Below are 21,215 nucleotides of genomic sequence, written 5' to 3'. Positions count from 1 at the left end.
GGTACATGTTTCTAAAACTCTGTGTGCTGGGCCTCCACTTTGAGAAGGGCTCACCATAGGGAACTATTTGTGTTGGGTTTTTAACCTTGAGTTCTGAGAACAACAATTTTCCACTTTCCTTTGTCACCCTAATGGTGGTAATAATGTCAGCAGTGGGTCTGGGAGATCCCCACGCATCTGGACCTGATTATAAGGGGAAGACAGGGTTTTCACAGGTGGGAGTTGGGTAGGGTCTGCATTCTAAGTAGAGGGAACTGGGAGGAAGGTGGAAGGAAAGAAAGATAGAAGGCTTACTTGGGAGATGGCAGAGTTTTCAGAGGAGTTAATGACGGCAGTTGGGAGACACAAGAGGTCTCTGCATCTCTATGATCCTAGACGTTCTATTTTGGACAGTTTTCTTACCCCTCTTCTGTAGAGAATGCCTGGACTGCATTTAATGGCATCTCTGCCCCACTGCTCTGCCACTTAGATGGCCAGCTCTAAGCTGAAGCAACATTTGCCCTTCCTTCTACAGAGCTGTCATGCTGCCACCAACCTCCTCTTACACGCTCACTTCATACACAGAAAACCACTCACTGGTGCACACAGATGCACATGCCATCCCCATACAAATAAGCACATACATGCACCAGGCACACCAAATCACACACATGTGCACCCACATGCTGGAACACACCGGACACATACACAAACACACAGCCTCACACATGCCTGCACATGCACACCCGGGGCATAGACTCCTGCACCCCCAGCAGAGAACATGATGGTGCAAGTGTGTGCCTCATCCACACTGAGCATTAACCCACAGGACGGGGCTTGGGTACAGGCTGGTCCCATGATAGTGTCCCCTGGCTCAGCTGCCTTCCTGGAGCACGCTGCTCAGGCCAGGCTGCCTCCCACAGCCACAGATGGTAACCTCCATCCCCAGAAACCAGGCTCTCTTCTACTCTTCCCCCTACAAGACCTCTTCCCTCCAAGCCTCCATCGTCACTCCCAGCCTACAGGACAAAAAGGTAGTCCTAACTCAGGGCTGCCATTCACATTCTGTCTTAGAGCCAGTAAACACTACAGGATAGGAAACAGGTGAAATGTAGCAATACCCAGCTGACCTTCTTGTATCTACAACAATTACTGTAGAAGTGATAATTTGTTTAATCCTAAATGGTGTTGCTTTGTGTTCTGAGTTGTCCTCCCAACTCCAGGGTTTGCCAAAAGCAATGCATATATAACGCAGCAGCCCTACAAATATCCTGATGAACCTGCCGGACACTTTTCCTTTCCTAGCCCTTTTCCTGGTCAGCTTGGGGAATGGCCCCTCTAAGAGTCACTGATATTTGAGTTTTGGGCAGTTTAATGCTTCACTTATTCTTCTCTGAGCATCAGATTTCTTATCTTGGTTTGCTTTGCTCCAGTCAACAGCAAAAGTGTTTGCACTCCCCGAGCTCAGCCCAGGCAGATGCGAGTGACCTCAAGGCCGAAATCTGACATAAATAATTGAGAATTGATTATAGACACTTGTCATTTAAAGGTAATTCTCCCACTCCTCGATGATTTATATAAAAAAATGAAATCTCACCTCAGAGTCTCTGTGTAATAGAATGCTTTTCTTTTAGAAAACGTCACTCCACAAAACCTTATATACTGTATGAAGGTAAATTCTTACCAAACAGATCAATTACAGGCAATTATTTTGGATCAAAGCTTCTCACATACAATTTAATTTACATTTTAATTTACACGTTTGATTTCCACCTATGCGTAACTTGGGGGGAGGGGAGGCCTGCGTACACAGAAACAGGTTGAATTGCAAATCGAGGCCGGTACCCCTCAAGAAAGGCTCCAAAATAGGTATATTTATTAAGAGAAAAACAGAAAATATGGATTTTACCACTTTCAGGGAAAGTGTGAGTTCAGAACTATAATTATAGGCCAGAGAAAAATGTGATGCTATATTAACAACCAAATACTTCATACAAAGCAGAAAATGAGGCTGTTTCACTTCAAAATAATTATTTCTTCAACAATTAAAAGGAGGTGTGTAATAAGTGCTTACTAAGGGGAATACCTTCAAAAGTCTGCTTTAGGATTCAGTCATCAGATATATGATATTGCAAATTGACAGAAGATCTACTAGAGAGGGTCCACAGAACAGTCGAGAGCACATAGTTTGAACAAGGGATCAGAGAAACTGGGGCCTGGCTCTACTCTTAGGCAAGTCACTAAATCTCTGAGCTTCATTTTCTTTATAAAAAGAGAATCTTAATATTTTTACTGCTGCTTGCCATAGAATGGTTCTGACTGAAAGCACTGGAAACATTTGTAAATATAAAGGGATGACTGCAGAGTTCCCGTCGTGGCGCAGTGGAAACGAATCCGACTAGGAACCATGAGGTTGCCCATTCAATCCCTGGCCTCGCTCAGTGGGTTAAGGATCTGGTGTTGCCGTGAGCTGTGGTGTAGGTTACAGACTCAGCTCGGGTCTGGTGTGACTATGGCTGTGGCGTAGGCCGGCCGCTGTAGCTCCGATTAGACCCCTAGCCTGGGAACCTCCATATACTTCGAGTGCGGCCCTAAAAAGCAAAAAAAAAAAAAAAAGAGAGATAACTGCACTAAGATAACATTGGCCTAGACTGGGCAAGGATCCTGCCTGTCCTTGTTCGAATGCTTTCTATTTATTTTTTTCCCCTTGAACCTGAAAATTAGTTGCTGAGTAGCACGAATCATAACAGTGGAAGCTCCTAACATTTCCACCACTGCAATTCGGCTTCTTCAGACAGCAATTTGCTTTCTCTTCAAGTCCATTCTCACCAACAAAGTCCTTGTGTGGCCATAAATCTACAGTCAATGCACAAGCGTAAAGGACAAGCCAGAAAACGCTGGACTGTGTTCCTGGATTTTTCACAACAGAAGCTCCCGTGAGAAAGTTAACAATATTGTGATAAGGTGAAAGTTCTAGATTTTTTAAAAGTTTCTATTTTATTTATTCACTTGTTTGGAGCTGCAGGGAAGAATGAAGTTTAGGTTCTTAATTCATGAGCCAGTACCAGTAGGGAAACTAAATGTTCTTAAAAACTTGGTAATTTCAAGACCATTCGAAAGTCATTCTGTCGCTGAAAGGGATGTTCAACCCTCTTCTTCCTCATCTCACAGATGCGAAAACTAAAGAGATTTCTACCCAAGTTTACACTGCAGTTTAGTGACACAAGAAGAAAAAGAAAGCATGTTAGTACAAAAGAAAGCGTGTTAGAAAAAGAAAACATTTTCTTGCACTGGGAAAATGATATCCTTTCTATTTTGCAGAGTGGGAAACTGAGGCACACACAATAATGACTGCTGCTTTTCGAGCACCTCCTGCGTGCAGCCACTTTCTCGAGTAGTATCTCCACTCCACCCGCCATCTCACAGAGGAAGAGCGAGCCTCTAAATGTAGGCACCTGGCCACAGTGAAAGGCTGGGGTCGGGGGGAACCAGGCCTTGGATCCAGATCTTTCTGGTTCCATGGCCTCCTCTCTCCCCCCACCTTATTGCCTACTCCAGAGAAGACAAGAAACACTTGCAGATGGTCTGAGAGAAAAAAAAACCTCTTTCCCTGATGGGGTTGTTTTCAGCAGAAGTGTCAAGTATCCTGTTAAGTGTTTTTACTTTATTCTTTTAAATGTCAGCCCTGGAGAAATTAGCCCAAGGAAATTCAAAAGAAGCTTTTAAAGCTAGATATGTAAGGATTTTCTTGTAGAATTAGCTATAATAAGAAAAATTAGAAATTTCCCAAATGTCCAACAATAAAAACAAATAGAAAAGAAAATACGATACATAAACTGTGAAAGTTTACACAGCAGTTAAAAACAATCATGAAGGCTAAGGAAAAAAAAAAAAAGATGCTTAGAATAAAATACTAAGGAAAAAAAGCATATGAAATTGTTTCTATAACAAATATATGAAGATATATAAACACTTGTAAAAAATATTGAAATGGAATATTTTAAAAATGCATAACTTCCTCTGATGTTAAAAATATCCTTTTACAATATTTTTGGTAAAATACTTCAAATTAAGAGAGGAAAAAAAGGGATAGCTACTTGGGATATTTATTTCGTCACTTAGACCAGATCGGACTATTATAGATACCCCGCTTTTTTTCTTTCTATTAGAAGATTGAATAATGTGATTTATGCTGTTACCCACAAACTGTTATTTTTCTCCTTGGTGCCTTTCATTAGTTTATTAGTACATTAGTTAATAATTTCCAGCAGTGGTAGCCTTCTTTATTTTGTGCTTTTCCCCAGTGTTAAAGCTAAGTCAGAAAAAATGAGCTTCTTTCTTTTTGTCTATTTGCAAGAAATAGTATTAGTTGAATCACATGAAATTATCATTTTCATAGGTCCCGAATAAATGAATATCAGATATTTCATACGGCCCAACCAGCAAATTTTAACAACAGTAGAATTTTATTCTTAACTGTCTTCGTAACTTATTTTGAATCAGTCTATTTATACCCACTGCCCTATCCCCTCCACCAGCTTAATTTCTGCTTTTTTTTTCCCAAAGTAACTTTGTCTAATGCTAAGTTCTCTAGGGTAATGCCACTCTGATATATGATCCCCCTCAACAAACCCTTAAAATGAATTTAATCACATGGAAAAGTCTAGAATTCCTTCATTCACCCACCTGTTAATTCACTCAACAAATATTTACTGTGCATGATCTTTGCCCCCGACACAGTGCTAAATGCTGGGCTACATACCTGAGTAAGACTAAAGCTTCTTTTCCCTCAGAAAACATTAGACTGTGTTTTAGGCTGGAAGGAATGGCTATGTATGTGCAGTGAGTAAACTAATCATTTTGTTTCAATTAACAGATCCAATGACTGGTTTGATTATTTTTTTAACCAAATGGACTGTATGTTTGCTCAAATTGATTAAATCTACTGTCACTTTAATTTTGATAAGAACTAGCCTTGGCTCAAGCAGAGAAAAAATTTATTTTGAACTATTGCTGCTATTTATTTAATCAGTTAGCTGACCCATAGATAAATAACACTCCAGAGAAAAAAGATCCCCAGAGTGTGTTTTGGACAATTCTAAGGCAAGATAGTTCCCTAACGGCGCCTAAATCCTTCCAAATAAAACCCAAGACACAATGCCAAGGGATTCTTGGAAGTAAAAGAGTATTATATCTAATAAAAATTAAATCTAATTTTCTAAAAACAAAGACAAAAATAAAAAGAATTTTAAAATAAATTCAGCAAAAAAATAAAATAAAATCAGCGGTGTTTATTCACCTAAGCAAGAGCTTTCTAGCACTGTTTCTGGCGGATGTTTTGCAGCAGCAGAATGTAAATAGGCTAGCAAATCTGAGAAAGGCCAAGGTGGAAAATGAAGTAACTCATCTAGAGGAGCAGAGCCAGATGACCAAAGGTCAAAATAAACAATTGGTTAAATGCCATCAATGAAAAACCTGTCCCAGCATCACTCAAAAGCTTTCCTCAAGCTCAGTTCTGAGCAGTTTAAGCAAAGGTCTGGTTTCGAGGAGTCTGCATTTAAATACCCCAGCTAAACCACCCGTTTGGATGGGCACTCTGACCAGTGATGACCTTGTCTTAATTTACTCCCCCATTTATATATTTTATATATGTGTGTGTGTGTGTGTGTGTGTGTATGCATATGTATGCGTGTGTATAAAATCAGTCATGTTTTCATTTTGGGGGAATATCTCCTACAGAATAAGTGTCTCCAGAAAAATTCACATGGTCACTGCAATACTCATTGTGTGACCCACTGAGGCTTTGATCCTTGCTCACAATTGGCCTACCACTGGGGACCACCAGTGTTCCTGAGCTGTTACAGGATATGCTCAGAAACCAAAAGAAGGACCACCTAGATTTCAAGAGATGGAGAAAACGTCCAGGCTGCTTTACGATACAATCAAGAGCAAATTAATAATCCTAACCATGGGTTTCCATTTTCTGTCCCTGGATAATGAGAACAACAAAACAGGCCAGGATGTAATAATAGTAAAAATTAATACAACTTCCATGTGTTGACTGTCTGGTATGTATCAGGCACATTACCTTTATTTCTCACTTTCATAGCTCTGTGATGAAGGTTATTTTTACTTTAGAGGTGAGAAAACTGAGGCCCTGGAGAGGTTAAGTAACTTGCTTAAGGTTGTACTTGTTTAAGGTGGGAAATTGGCAGCACTGTGATTAGCCTGATTCTTCCCACCTGCCTGGGAGCGTTCTCATTTCCTGAGGCTTTGTGTCAGAGCTGCATTTCCTTACAAAGAAAAGACAAAGGCCACACTGACCACCGTGAAGCAAGGAGTTAAAGGGACTGAGGAGCTGAGGGCTCTGCAGGCAAAAAGTGTGCCCTTGCCATTAGATACACCATCTTAATCTCTTCCAGCCTCAGGTGACCATCTTGGCTAACACCCAGGGAGACGTCCTTAGGTGGACAGACTAGGTCATTGTATGCTGTGACCTTAATGATCTGGTCATTTCCAAGAAAATGCAAATGGAAAAGTCTTAGTCAAAAGAAGTTTTTTTGTTTGGGGGTTTGTTTTTGCTTTTTAGGGCCGCACCCATGGCATATGGAGGTTCCCAGGCTAGGGGTCCAATTGGAGTCATAGCTGCCAGCCACAGCCACAGCCACACCAGATCCAAGTCACATCTGCGACCTACACCACAGCACATGGCAACATGGGATCCTTAACCCACTGAGCAAGGCCAGGGATCAAACCTGCATCTTCGTAGATACTAGTCATGTTCGTTAACGGCTGAGCCACGATGGGAACCCCAAAAGATGTTTTAAATGGGTTTAGGAGTAAGTAACTTACTTGTTCAAGAAAAGAGGGAAGACCTTAGCTCAAATTCCATCAACAGCCTTCCCTCCTGAGGAGATCAGAGTGTGTGTCCTTTCAGGCAGCTTGGGTGCCCTTTGTGGCCCTCGGAGTTAAAGACCTCTGTGAGGCTCTCTTGCCTTCCCCCAACAGAGCTAGGACACTTTGAACAATTTGGTCCAGGAGCCTTATCTGAAAATAGCTGAAATTTCAATCTCCACTCTGGCAAAGCAAGTGGCATTGAAAGATGAATCTAAAGCTTTTCCTCCTGTACGCTCTTTGTGGAAGTGGGACATGGCTCCTCCCATCTTGTCTGCGGGGTGCAGTTTTGTTTACCACTCCTGGAAGCCACCACCACCCAAGCAACTTTTCTTTTCTCTTCTAACTCCATTGCCCCGGCCTTGGCCCCAAGGCCCAGCACAGATGGACCCTTAAGGAAACTCCACATGGTAGAATTATCTCCCAAGTTCAGCCCCCTCCCCCCAAGCTGAAGCCAAGGTCTGGACTCTGTTGCCATCAGCTGTTCTCCCTGAAATCGCTGAATTCACTTGGCTGCTCCACACACAAAGATGGGCTGCTCTGAGCTCAATCTGATGTTCTTACCCCACAGCACCACATGACTCATACCCAACACACGGCCTTTCTGAGAAGAGACCTGTGATCTTACAGAAAACCCTGCAATTACTTTGTCCTCGAAACCGCCAAGGCACTAGGCCAGGGCTGTGCCACGTTCCCTGGCAGGAACAGAAGTGCCAGTGGCCTCTCCTGCCCTCTCACCATTGTAGCCAAATGCTTTCCCATGCTGAGGTGAGCTGCGAAGTGGAGGAAGGACACTGGCTTGCGACAACCCTCCCTGTTTCTTTAGATTCAAATGCAGCTTGTCCCATTTTTTGTAAAAATGCTATGACACCAGTCCCCCGGACATAGCACATTTTGTCTTCTTTTCACTTCTCCTTATTATCTGGGCTAGAAAACATGGTGGAAGTGAAAGAATTCTAGAAAAGCCAGACTCCAGGAGCAGGAATAAAGTGAGGAGTAAGTTCGCTTGTTGGTTGGTTGTTCCTCATGGTGGCAAGTTAACAAGTCACATCCTCTCATCAGTTCCCTACATCGTGTCAGCATCTCTAGCCTTTTGGCCTCAAAGGGAGAGCGGCCTGAAGCAAGGGGCAGTGGTGAGTCACTGAGCCTGGAATGGGTGTGTCATCAGGCAGCCCTTAGCTGCGGGGCATAGGGGAACCAGTGTCAGAGCTGAGCCTAGAATGGACCCCAAAGAAGGCCATATCCCTCCCTCATTAACCCAGTCAGTCCCTGGCCCATTGAGGTGTTTCAAGTCAGACAGGGCCACAGCCATGACCCTCTCTGACCAATAAATGAAATATTCTTTGTTGCCCAAGAAAAGGGGTTGAGTGATAGAGCCAGGAAGGGGGTAAACGACTAGAAAAATGCCTCAGCATGAAACATGGCCTGGCTGACATTTTTTTGGTCCCACCCAGCTTAAATACTCCCCCTCCTCTTCTCCACATGGAAACTGCCTTAGTTCCTCCTCATCCAGACTTGTCTCTCTCCTTTTATCACTGGAAAAATCCATACTTTGGGCAGGTGTGTTTTCAAGCAGCTGACTCTGAATGGATGCCCAAAGTGGCCTTAATGAAGCAGATGCCTGCATCGAGCTGGACCCCTCCCTGTCCAGCTGCCCATTGATTTGGGGAGAACAGGATTTAAAGGAGACACTGGCTTCTCACCACCCCTCCACATCTCTCTCCACCCCCCACCCCCCCCCCCCCACACACACACGCACAAAGAGTTTCTAAAAGTTCCTTGCCATCAATACATCTGGCCTTACCTGTAATTGGAAACTGTGCCTGCAGGATGGCCACGATAACAAGTGCTGTCCACTTCATCTTGTCCTTCCCCAGGATGGTGCCAGGAAGCAGAGGCTGAGGCAGTCGTGGCTGGACGAAGAAAAGAAAAGAAGTCTCTGCTAGCTTTGTTCTGCTGCTGCCTCCTCAGGAAGTGGAGGACGATGGGGCCTTTGAGAAGGCACCTGCCAACCGGGCCAAGAAACTCACACTCCCCCTTTCGGTTCATAGGCAGGAAGCTCTGGAGGTTTGAGGGTTTGGGGTGTGTGTGTGTGTGTCTCAATTTTTGCTTTTCCTCTCATTTAACTATTGTTTTATTTTCTTTTTTTCCTACTTTTTAGCTAATTCCTATCTTGATTGGTGAAGTTAGTCCCTAGATAAATGCAAGATCCCAGTGCATGTAAGAACGTTTGCCACTTTGCTAGGTTCATGTATTTTATGGAGGATGGTAAGATGACAGAGCGCTGGATTCAGAGTCAGGGGAAATGGAGGGACAGAATATTTGTGTTTTAGCGCCATCTCTGCTAACTACTTGCTATGCAGCCTTGAGTAAACCACTCGACATCTCTAGACCTCAGTGTCCTTACCAATAAAGCAGATTACTGGAGTAGCTCTGAGGTTGCAGATCTGAACTTGGCCTGAATTTAATAGAATATTTCAAAATAGTATAGCTCAGAGTTCCCGTGGTGGTGCAGTGGTTAACGAATCCGACTAGGAACCATGAGGTTGCGGGTTCCGTCCCTGCCCTTGCTCAGTGGGTTAAGGATCCAGCGTTGCCATGAGCTGTGGTGTAGGTCGCAGACAAGGCTCGGATCCCGAGTTGCTATGGCTCTGGCGTAGGCCGGTTGGCTACAGCTCCAATTGGACCCCTAGCCTGGGAACCTCCATATGACGAAGGAGCGGCCCTAGAAAAGGCAAAAAGACCAAAAGAAAGAAAAAAAAAGCCTTCCCCTTAATGAAATTCCCATTGTTGCTCAGCAGATTAAGAAGCTGACACAGTTCCATAAGGCTTCTGGTTCTATCCCTGGCCTCACTTAGTGGGTTAAGAATCTGGTGTTGCAGCAAGCTGCGCTGTGTTTACAAATGCAGCTTGGATCCCTCATTGCTGTGGCTGTGATATAGGCCGGCAGCTGTAGCTCCAATTCAACCCCTAGCCCAGGAATTTCATATGCCACAGGTGTAGCCCTAAAAAATGACAAAAGGAGAAAAACAAAAACAAGTTTCCTCCTAAGAAGACTACAATTCTCTAAAACTGCCATTCCTCTAAAAATGCCAGCAAAAGTTTTAGAACAAGAGTGAATGTGAAAAAAAAGTACCAAAATAACTAGAACAGAAAAGCACAAGCAATCAGAGAAAAAATAGATTGGACTTTATCAAAATTTAAAACTTCTATGCATAAAGAACACTATCAAGAAAGTGAAAAGACAACCCATAGAATGGAAGAAAATACTTGCAAATCATATACTGATAAGGGTCTAGTATTCAAAATATATAAATAACTCCTACAACTAAAACAGGAAAAAAAAAAACAATTAAAAATCTGAAAGATCTGAATTTCTCCAAGAAAATATGCCAACAGCTAGTGAGCACATGAAACAATGCTCAACATCTTTGGTCATTAGAAAATATAAATCAAAACTACAGTGAACTATGCTGTATGTATCACGGGAAATTTACCCGCTATTCTGTGATAATCTATATGGGAAAAGAATCTGTAAAAGAATGGGTATGTGTATGTGTATAACAGAATCACTCTGTTGTATAGTAGAAATTATCACAACATTGTAAATCAACTATACCTCGATAAAACTTTAAAAAATAAAAAAATACCTACAGTGAACTCTATGACTTCATACACATTAGGACGGCTAAAATTTTAAAAAGACAGATGACAAGTGTTAGCAAGGTTGTGAAGAAATTGGAACTCTCATACATTGCTGGTGGGAATGTGGAACAGTGAACCCCCTATGGAAAACAGTGTGACATTTGCTCAAAAAATTAAGTAGAATTGTCATATGACCAAGCAGTTCTATTCCTAGGCATATACTCAAGAGAATGAACACATGCCCATGTTAAAACTTGTACATGAGTGTTTATAGCAACATTATTCAAAATAGCCCCAAACTAGAAATAAATGTCTAGCAAATGAGAAATAAACAAATGTGGCATATCAAAACAATGGAATATGATTCAGTCTAAAAAGGAAGGAAGCATTGTTATATGTGGCAACATGGATGAACTTTGAAAACAGTATCTGAGTAAAAGAAGCCAGACACAAAAGACTACATATTATATGATCCCATTTATATGCAATGTCCAGAACAGGCCACAGAGACGCAAGTAGATTAGTAGTTTTCAGAGGATAAGGAAAGGGGGAAATTAAGACTAACTCTTTTTTTCAATTTAATCTAAATTTTATTTTATCTTGGAGTAGACTTGATTACAATGTTGTGTTAGTTTCAGGTGTACAGCACAATGATTCATTATATATATACATATAGCCATTCTTTTTCAAATTCTTTTCCCATGTAAGTTATTACAAAATATTGATTAGAGTTCCCTCTGCTAGACAGTAAGTCTTTGTTGATTATCTATTTTACATATAGTAGTGTGTATATGCTAATCCCAAATTCCTAAATTATCCTTGCCCCCTCCATCTTTCCCCTTTGGTAACCATAAGTTTGTTTTCTGAGTCTTTTGAGTCTGTTTCTGTTTTGTGAATAGGTTCATTTGTATCATTTTTTAAAATTTCGCATATAAGTGATGTCATGTGATATTTGTCTTTTTCTGCCTGACTTCACTTAGTTTGATAATCTCTAGGTCTGTCTATGTTGCTGTAAATGGCATTATTTCATTCTTTTTTATAGCTGAATAATATTACATTGTATAAACGTACCACATCTTCTTTATCCATTCCTCTAGTGATGGACATTTAGGTTGTTTCCATGTCTTGGCTATTATAAAAAGCACTGCAATGAAGATTGGGGTCCATGTATTTTTTGAATTATTGTTTTCTCTGATAGATATCCAGGAGTGGGATTGCTGGATCATATGGTAGTTCTTTTTTCAGTCTTTTAAGGAACTTCCATACTATTCTTCATAGTGGTTGTACCAATTTACATTCCCCCTAACGCTGTAGGAAGGTTCCTTTTTCTCCACACCCTCTCCAGTATTTATTGTTTATAGACTTTTTGATGATGGCCATTCTGACTGGTGTGAAGTGATACCTCATAGTTTTGATTTGCATTTCTCTAGTAATTAGTGATGTTAAGCATATTTTCATGTACTATTTGGCTATCTGTATGAAACTGATTATGAAGTTTTTTGGGGAATGATGGAAATATTCTAAACTAGCTATTTATGATGATATACAAGACAGTGAATACACTAAAATCCACTGAAGTATACACCTTAAAATGGTGACTCTTGGAGTTCTCTGGTTGCCTAGCAGGTTAAGGATCTGGCATTGTCACTGCTGTGGCTCACATTTGATCCCTGGCCCTGTAATATTTGCATACTGTAGGCTTGGCCAAAAAAATAATTTTTTTTTTTTTTAGGGCCGCAGGCTAGGGGTTGAATCAGAGCTGCAGCTGCCAACCTACACCACAACCACAGCCACAGCAACTTGGGATCCAAACCACATCCGTGATCTACACCACAGCTCATGGCAATGCCGGATCCTTAACCCCCTTAGCAAGGCCAGGGATTGAACCTGCATCCTCTTGGATACTAGTAGGGTTCTTAACCCACTGTACCGCAACTGAACTCCTAAAATTTTTTTTTTTTTTTTTGGTCTTTTTGCTATTTCTTGGGCCGCTCCCGCGGCATATGGAGGTTCCCAGGCTAGGGGTCCAATTGGAGCTGTAGCCACTGGCCTATGCCAGACCCACAGCAACGAGGGATCCGAGCCGTGTCTGCAACCTACACCACAGCTCACGGCAACGCCGGACCCTTAACCCACTGAGCAAGGGCAGGGACGGAACCCGCAACCTCATGGTTCCTAGTTGGATTCGTTAACCACTGCGCCACGAAGGGAACTCCCTAAAATTTTTTAAAATAAAAAACTTTTTAAATTAAAAAAAATGGATCTCTAGAATATATAAACAACTTATACAACCCAACAGCAAAAAAGCCAATCAATCAATGGAAAAATGGGCAAAAGACCTGAATAGACATTTCTCCAAAGAAGATATACAGATGGCCAGCAAACACATGAAAAAATGCTCAACATCGCTGTTTATAAGAGAAATGCAAATCAAAACTACCATGAGATACCACCTCACACCAGTCAGAATGGCCATCATTAATAAGTCCACAAATAACAAGTGCTGGAGGGGGTGTGGAGAAAAGGGAACCCTCCTGCACTGCTGGTGGGAATGTGAACTGGTACAGCCACTATGGAGAACAGTTTGGAGATACCTTAGAAATCTATACATAGAACTTCCATATGACCCCGCAATCCCACTCTTGGGCATCTATCCGGACAAAACTCTACTTAAAAGAGACACGTGCACCCACATGTTCATTGCAGCACTATTCACAATAGCCAGGACATGGAAACAACGCAAATGTCCATCGACAGAGGATTGGATTCGGAAGATGTGGTATATATACACAATGGAATACTACTCAGCCATAAAAAAGAATGACATAATGCCATTTGCAGCAACATGGATGGAACTAGAGAATCTCATACTGAGTGAAATGAGCCAGAAAGACAAAGTACCATATGATATCACTTATAACTGGAATCTAATATCCAGCACAAATGAACATCTCCTTAGAAAAGAAAATCATGGACTTGGAGAAGAGACTTGTGGCTGCCTGATGTGAGGGGGAGGGAGTGGGAGGGATCGGGAGCTTGGGTTTATCAGACACAACTTAGAATAGATTTACAAGGAGATCCTGCTGAAGAGCATTGAGAACTTTGTCTAGATACTCATGTTGCAACAGAACAAAGGGTGGGGAAAAAAAATGTAACTGTAATGTATACACGTAAGGATAACCTGACCGACCCCCTTGCTGTACAGTGGGAAAATAAAGAAGTATATTAAAAAAAAAATGGTTCCTCTCAGGTGAACTATATCTCAATACAAAAATAACGCTAAAACAAGCAAAAAGAACATCCAGGAAAACTCTGTAAAAGATCAAGGAAAGGAGTTCTCTGGTGTTGCAGTGGGTTAAGGATCTGGCATTGTCACTACTGTGGCTTTGTTACAGCTGTGGCATGGATTCCACTCCTTGCCCTAGGACCTCTGTATGCCACAGGTGCAGCCAAAAAAAAAAAAAAAAAAAAAGAGTAAGGAGAGTGAAAGAGTGAAATAGCCTTGGGAATGTTACAAAGTGACATGATTACCATATATAGTAGTTGTGATACTATAGACTCTCAAATATATACGGTCAATTGGTAGTTGGTTTATAATAAAGGTGCAAGGAGAATTCAGGAGAAAACCAACTAAGTATCTTTATGGAGCAAAAAAATTTACCCTTACTTTACACTGTACACAAAAAACAACTAAAATAGTCCATAGGCCTAGATGTAAAGTGTAAAACCATAAAACTTCCAGAACAAACTGGAGAAAAATCTCTATGACAGAACACAGGAAGCACAAATTATAAGAGAAAAATAATTGATAAATTTGACTTTTTCAAAATTTAAAACTTTGTTCATTAAAAAACACCATTAAGAAAATGAAAAGGCAAGACATATACTGGGAGAAATTATTTGTAAACGCATATATCAGACAGAGGATTTATATCCAGCATATATAAAAAAACTCTTTCAAGTCAATAATAAGATAATAAGAAAATGGATAAAACATTTGAATAGAAAATTCCCCAAGATAAACGAATGGCCAGTAAGCATGAAAAAAGATGCTAAACATCGATAATACTTAAGAAAATACAGGTGTTCCCGTCATGGCGTAGTGGAAACGAATCTGACTTGGAACCATGAGGTTGCGGGTTCAATTCCTGGCCTTGCTCAGTGGGTTAAGGATCCGGTGTTGTCGTGAGCTGTGGTGTAGGTCGCAGACCTGGCTCAGATCTAGCTTGCTGTGGCTCTGGTGTAGGCTTGCAGCTGTAGCTCCGATTAGACTAGACCCTTAGCCTGGGAACCTCCATATGCCGCAAGTGTGGCCCTAAAAAAAAGACAAAAAAAAAAGAAAGAAAGAAAGAAAATACAAATTGAAGAGTTCCTGTCAGGGCTCCCATCGTGGAAATGAATCTGACTGGTATCTATGAGGATACAGGTTTGATTCCTGGCTTTGCTCAGTGGGTTAAGGATCCAGTGCTGCCGTGAGCTAAGGTGTAGGTTGCAGATGCATCTTGGATCTGGTGTTGCTGTGGCTCTGGCGTAGGCTGGCAGCTGTAGCTCCAATTAGACCCCTAGCCTGGGAAACTCCATATGCCATGGGTATGGGCCTAAAAGACAAAAAAGAAAGAAAGAAAACACAAATTGAAACACAATGAGATACTACTACACACCTATACACCTATTAATATAGCTAAAATTAAATAACTGGGAGTTCCTATCATGGCTCAACGGAAACGATTCTGACTAGCATCCATGAGGACACAGGTTTGATCCCTGGCCTTGCTCAGTGGGTTAAGGATCCAGCATTTCCACGAGCTGTGGTATAGGTCGCAGACGCAGCTCAGATCCCACATTGCTATGTCTGTGGTATAGGCCAGCAGCTATCACTCTGATTTGACCCCTAGCCTGGGAACCTCCATATGCCCTAAAAATAAATAAATAAACAAAATTAAACAACTGGCTGAATCAAGTGTTGACAAGGCTATGGAGGAATTGGAACTTTCGTACATTGATGGTGGGATTGTAAAATGATACGACAATTTTGGGAAAGGTTTGGCAGTTTATTAAAAATTTAAACATACTTCTACCATATGATCCAGACACTCCACTCCTAACTATCTACCTATCAAAGAGAAAAGAAGTTCATATGTTCATACAAAGACATACATGAATATTCATAGCAGCTTTATTTGCAACAGCAGAAAACTATAAGCCATCCAGATAGTCATCACCAGACTATGGATAAACAAATTATGGTATACCCATTTAATGAAATAATACTCAATAATAAAAAGGAACAAACTGCTAGTAACACAACAATATGGCCCAATCTTAAAATCATACTAAGTGAAAGAAGCCAGGCAAAGAGTATACATTAAATGATTCTGTTTATATAAAATTCTAGCACTGTGACAAAGGGCTTATTCCTTTATAAGGAGCACCTAACCATTGTTCAGTTACAAAAAATACTTTTTGGATGCCTACCATGTGCCAAGGTCTGTATTATATACTTTATTTTTTTTTTTTTGTACTATATACTTTGGATATAACTTAGAGTGAAACAAAGAATCCTCACCCTCATGAAATTTTTAGGATTGTAGAAATTTAAAAACACATTAGAAAATGAACAAAGAACTTAAACAGAAAATTCATGAAAAAGGGATTAGTAATTGGCTTTTAAATGAATGAAAAAAACTCAATACCACTCATAATGAGATAAACCAAAATTAAAACTACAATGAATACATTTTTTTACCTACTGGTATCAACCCTCTGCTGGTTCCATCCTCTCTTGCCTCCCAAGGACATTGTTCCAAAAATTTTTTTTTTTTCTTTTTTGCTTCTTAGGGCCATACTCCCGGCATATGTCAGTTCCCAGGCTAGGGGTCTAATCAGAGCTACAGCTGCCGACCTACACCACAGTCACAGCAACACAGGATCCGAGCCGCGTCTGCGACCTACACCACAGCTCACGGCAATGCCGGATCCTTAACCCTCTGAGCAAGACCAGGGATTGAACCCAAAACCTCATGGTTCCTAGTTGGATTTGTTTCTGCTGTGCCACGACGGGAACTCCTGTTCCAGAAATTTTCTCTTCTCTCTCCTGCATAACAATTTTTTCTTCTAAATTGAATCATTCTTATCAGTACACAAACATGTTATCTTTCCCATCTTTAAAAAAAACCCTTGGAGGAGTTTCTGCCGTGGTGCAGTGGAAATGAATCCGACTAGAAACCATGAGGTTTCGGGTTTGACCCCTGGCCTCATTCAGTGGGTTAAGGATCCAGTGTTGTGGTGAGCTGTGCTGTAGGTCACAAAAGCAGCTCGGATTTGGCATGGCTGCGGCTGTGGTGTAGGCCGGTAGCTCTGATTGGACCTCTAGCCTGGGAACTTCCATATGCTGTGGAGGTGGCCCTAAAAAGCAAAACAAGACAGAACAAAAACAAAAAAAACCCTTGGAGATTTGAAAAACATTCGCATGTTGGAGCTTGCATAACTCTTGCTGCTTTGGGAATCTAAGAAGTGAATCCAGGCTTCTCCATGTGAAGAAGGCTGAATTAGCCTGCTGAACACACATGCCTCAACTGACAACCAAAACTAACTTCCAAGTAAATGAGTAAAGCTATCTTAGATCATCTACAGCAGAGCTGCCAGAGGACTGCAGCCACATGAATTACCCCAGGTAAGGCCAGACAGAGTACTACCTGAACCCAGCCTAAGCTGCTGACCCACAGAATCACACACACCTAAAATAGTTGTTGTTCTGTCACTAAATTAGGGATGGTTGTTACACAGTGGTAGGTAACAGAAACAGTATCCCCAAATCAATCTCAGGAAATGATCTGAGGGGCCCAGCCCGGATCTTATGCTCACCTTTTGGATGTACCAACTTCCAAGGGGACAAGACAAGATTGGAGATGGGGCACTATGATTAACAGCCCTACCAGAATCATTTGTCATAGAAGAAAGAAAGATAAAGTATTCAGGGTATATATAAAATACTGCCAGTCATGCTCTACTGAGTGCAGTGGAATGGGGCTGGGACCTAGAACTAGGCCCACACTTTGCAGAGAAGGATACAGGTAGGTACAGGAGCTGAGAGAAGTTCCAAATAGAACATGATGACTAGCAGCTGGGAGTTCCTAGCGGGAGAGATCTGGCTATTTCTCATGATTCAATCTCTAGCTCCCAGTACAATTTGGATGGGTGGGTAAATGGATGAATGGATGGGTGGGTGAATGGATGGTAACATTCAGGATGGCAGAAAGTCTAACACTGAATAGGAGGTTCCTCAACTGTTGAGAAGATCATAGCAAGAGGAATACAGAAACTGGTGAATGGAGCAGTTCCCAGGGTCCTAATCTCCAGAGAAAGAAACACAGGAAGAGAATTGGCTTCTGTCCTTGGTGTTTCAAGAGGCAGTCATTCCCAAGGCTTCTCTGATGGGGGAGCACTTCCCCAGGCCTTGAGGGCTCAGTGTCCATGCACTCCAGCTGATTGGTCTCAGACCAACAAACAGTTGTTTCCTAAGGAGTCTCTGTTGGGGCACAAATGTCCACCAGTCCCACCAGGACCCCACCCAAATACTCCAGTGGAGCCTCATCTTTTGACCTCGTCATGTTGTACCCAGAACTTATTCATCTTATAACTGGAAGTTTGTACCCTTTGACCAAAATCTCCTTATTTCTCCCACTCAAAAGCCCATGGTTTAAGTTCAGCTTTTTTAGATTCCACATATAGGTGATATCATACAGCATTTGTCTTTCTCTGTGTGACTTATTTCACTTAGCATAAAGCCCTCAAGGGCCATCCATGTTGTCACAGATGGCAGGATTTCCTTCTTTCTCATGGTTGAATAATTCCACAGTGTATTACATACCACATCTTTCTCTGTTCACGTGTTGACAGTTTTTTCTACCTATTGGCTACTGTGAATAATGCTGCAATGAACACGGGAGTGCAGATATTTCTTTAAGATCCTGATTTCACTTCCTTTGAATATATAACCAGAAGTGAGATTGCTGGATCAGATGTTAGTTCTATTTTTAATTCTTTGAAGAACCTCCATACTGTTTTCCATAGTGACATACTTTCCCACCGACAGTGCCCAGGTGTTCCCTTTTCTCCACATCTTTGCCAACATTTCTTATCTCTAGGTCTTTTGATAATTGCCATTCTAACATGTGTGAGGTGACATTCACTGTGGTTTTGATTTGCATTTCCTTGATGATTAGTGACATTGAGCTTCTTTTCATATACCTTTGGAAAGAAGTTTATTCAGTTGCTCTGCCCATTTTTTTAACCAGATAGGTTTTGGTTTTGTTTTACTACTGAGTTTTATGAGTTCCTTGTATATTTTGGATATTAATCACTTTTCAGACAGATGCTTTACAAATATTTTCTCTCATTCCATAGTTTGCCTTTTCATTTTCTTGATTATTTCTTTCACTGTGCCAGAAGCTTTTTTTTTTTTTTTTGGCTATTTAGGGCCACACCTGCAACACATGGAAGTTCCCAGGCTAAGGGTCGAATCAGAGCTGCAGCTGCTGGCTCCAGTCACAGCCATACAGGACCCAAGCCATGTCTGCAACCTATACCCCAGCTCATGGCAATGCCGGATACTTAATACACTGAGCAAGGTCAGAGATCGAAGCTACATCCTCATGGATACTAGTCGGGTTCATTACCACTGAGCCACAATGGGAACTCCCAGAAGTTTTTTAGATCAATGTAGCCTAAGTTTTTAATTTTTTGCTTTTGTTGCTTTGGCTTTTGGTGTCATATCCAAAAAATTATTGCCAAGACCAATGTCAAAAAGATTTCCCTATGTTTTTATTCTAGGAGTTTTATGGTTTCAGGACTTCTGCTTAAGTCTAATTCATCTCTAGTTAATTTTTGTGAGTGGGGTAAGAGGGATTCAATTTCATTCATCTGCATGTGGTTATCCAGTTTTCCCAACACCATTTATTGAAGAAACTATCCTTTCCTCATTGAGTGTGCTTGGCTCTCTTATCAAATAAATATTCATCTGATGTACATAGAGAGTTTATTTATGGGTTCTCAATTTTGTTTCATTGGTCTATGTCTTTTTTTCCCTCAGTACCTTGCTTTTTTGATTAGTATAGTTTTGTAGTGTAGTTTGAAATCACGGAGTATGATGCCTTCAGATTTGTTCTTCTGTCTCAGGGTTGCTTTGGCTCTTCAGGCTTTTTGTGATTCCATATCAAGTTTAGGGTTATTTTCTATTTCCATGAAAAATGGTATTGGAATTCTGATAGGGATTATATTGAATCTATAGATGACATAGTGTGCTATGAAGATTTTAACAGTATTAATTCTGATCTATGAACACCTTTTCATTTATTTGTGTCTTCATCAATTCCTTTGATCCAATTGTTCAGTGTACAGTCTTTCATCTCCTTGGTTAAATTTCTTCCTAAGTATGTCACTGGGTGTTTTTTGTTGTTGTTTGGTTGGGGGTTTTTTTGGTCTTTTTAAGGCCACACCCATGGCATATGAAAGTTCCCAAGCTAGAGGTCCATTTGGAGCTATAGCTGCTAGCCTACACCACAGCCACAGCAACACAGGATCCAAGCCAAGTCGGCAACCTACACCACAGCTCACAGCAATGCTGGATCCTTAACCCACTGTGCCACAGTGAGAACTTCTGGACTGAAATGCTCTTAGTAGGAGCCACATCACCTTAATGCCCCCACCCCCACCCCACCAAGTCCTATTTGCCACTCTTCCAGTCTCTTCCTGCCCTTTAGTCATGTAAATCATGATTCAGGGAAGTCCCATTCTGGCTCAGCAGGTTAAGGACCCAACGTTGTCTCTTGAGATTTGGGTTTAATTCCTGGCCTGGCTCAGTGGGTCATTGCCACAAGTTGTGGTGGTGTTACGGCAGATACCCAGCAGCCCTGCGCTGCAGCGTTTCAGCTCTGGCGACAGCCCCGTGGCTGTAGCGTACCAGCTCTGGCAGCTTTGCGGCTGCAGTGGATCAGCTCTTTTACCTGGAGAGAAACCAAGCGAGCACTCAGAGAGTTGGAGAACTCAGTTTTATTACGCCGGCGGGCTCAGAGGAGATCGCTCTCCAGAGTCTGAGCCCGGAAGAAGGGTTTCACAAGGCTTTTATGGGCTACGTCTTCCGGGTCCAAGCTTGACTAGTTGGACTGGAGTGACGTCAGGCAAGGTAGTAGATGTGAAAGCAGATGCATGGGGGAGGACTGGTTGGGGCAGTTGGCTAGACTTTGCTTAGTCATCATGGCTGGGGTCTCTCCTTTCTACATTTATTGGGACATTTTCTCCTACAGTGGAGGCCACATCTGCAGCTCCAATTTGACTCCTGGCCTGAGAACCTCCATATGCTGCAGGTGTGGCCATATAAAGAAAAAAAAAAAATCATGATTTTGTACTCTGGATGGAACGAGAGAGAAATGAGACTCTTTTAACAGTACCCCATACAGCTGGGGAAGCCAGGTGCTCCTCACATGCTTTCACTTTACACTGTAGGAGAAATCACAGGGCTGAGAAGAAATCTCTTACCCCTTACCTGTGCCACTTCAGGGGAAGGATGATGCAAGTAAATTAAAGCTGTTCCTCTTACTCCAGTGCATCCAGACTTGTATTTTTTTGTTCCAACAAAATGCTAGAACTTCTCCTCTGGAAACTCTGGAACAAGGCTCTCTTGTCTGTGGGTGATCATC

General features: G+C 41.7%; 1 protein-coding gene across 2 annotated transcripts in view; it reads right to left on the bottom strand.

Moving 5' to 3' along the window:
- The window catches only part of CD247 (CD247 molecule), a 90,559-nt gene extending 81,644 nt beyond the window's left edge, over positions 1-8,915 (bottom strand). The window contains exon 1 of one of the 2 annotated variants that reach the window (XM_047784008.1): positions 8,678-8,915. In XM_047784008.1, the coding sequence (XP_047639964.1) occupies positions 8,678-8,735 (58 nt within the window). In that variant the 5' untranslated portion in view covers positions 8,736-8,915. The remainder of the gene's footprint in view (positions 1-8,677) is intronic. The other variant, XM_047784006.1, reaches the window with a different exon arrangement.
- Positions 8,916-21,215: the final 12,300 nt, after the last annotated feature.

Source organism: Phacochoerus africanus, chromosome 6 (assembly GCF_016906955.1).
Source record: "Phacochoerus africanus isolate WHEZ1 chromosome 6, ROS_Pafr_v1, whole genome shotgun sequence".
NCBI lineage: Eukaryota > Metazoa > Chordata > Mammalia > Artiodactyla > Suidae > Phacochoerus > Phacochoerus africanus.
The sequence above is the reverse complement of the archived record's forward strand: the minus strand, read 5'-3'. Positions and strand labels throughout refer to the sequence as shown.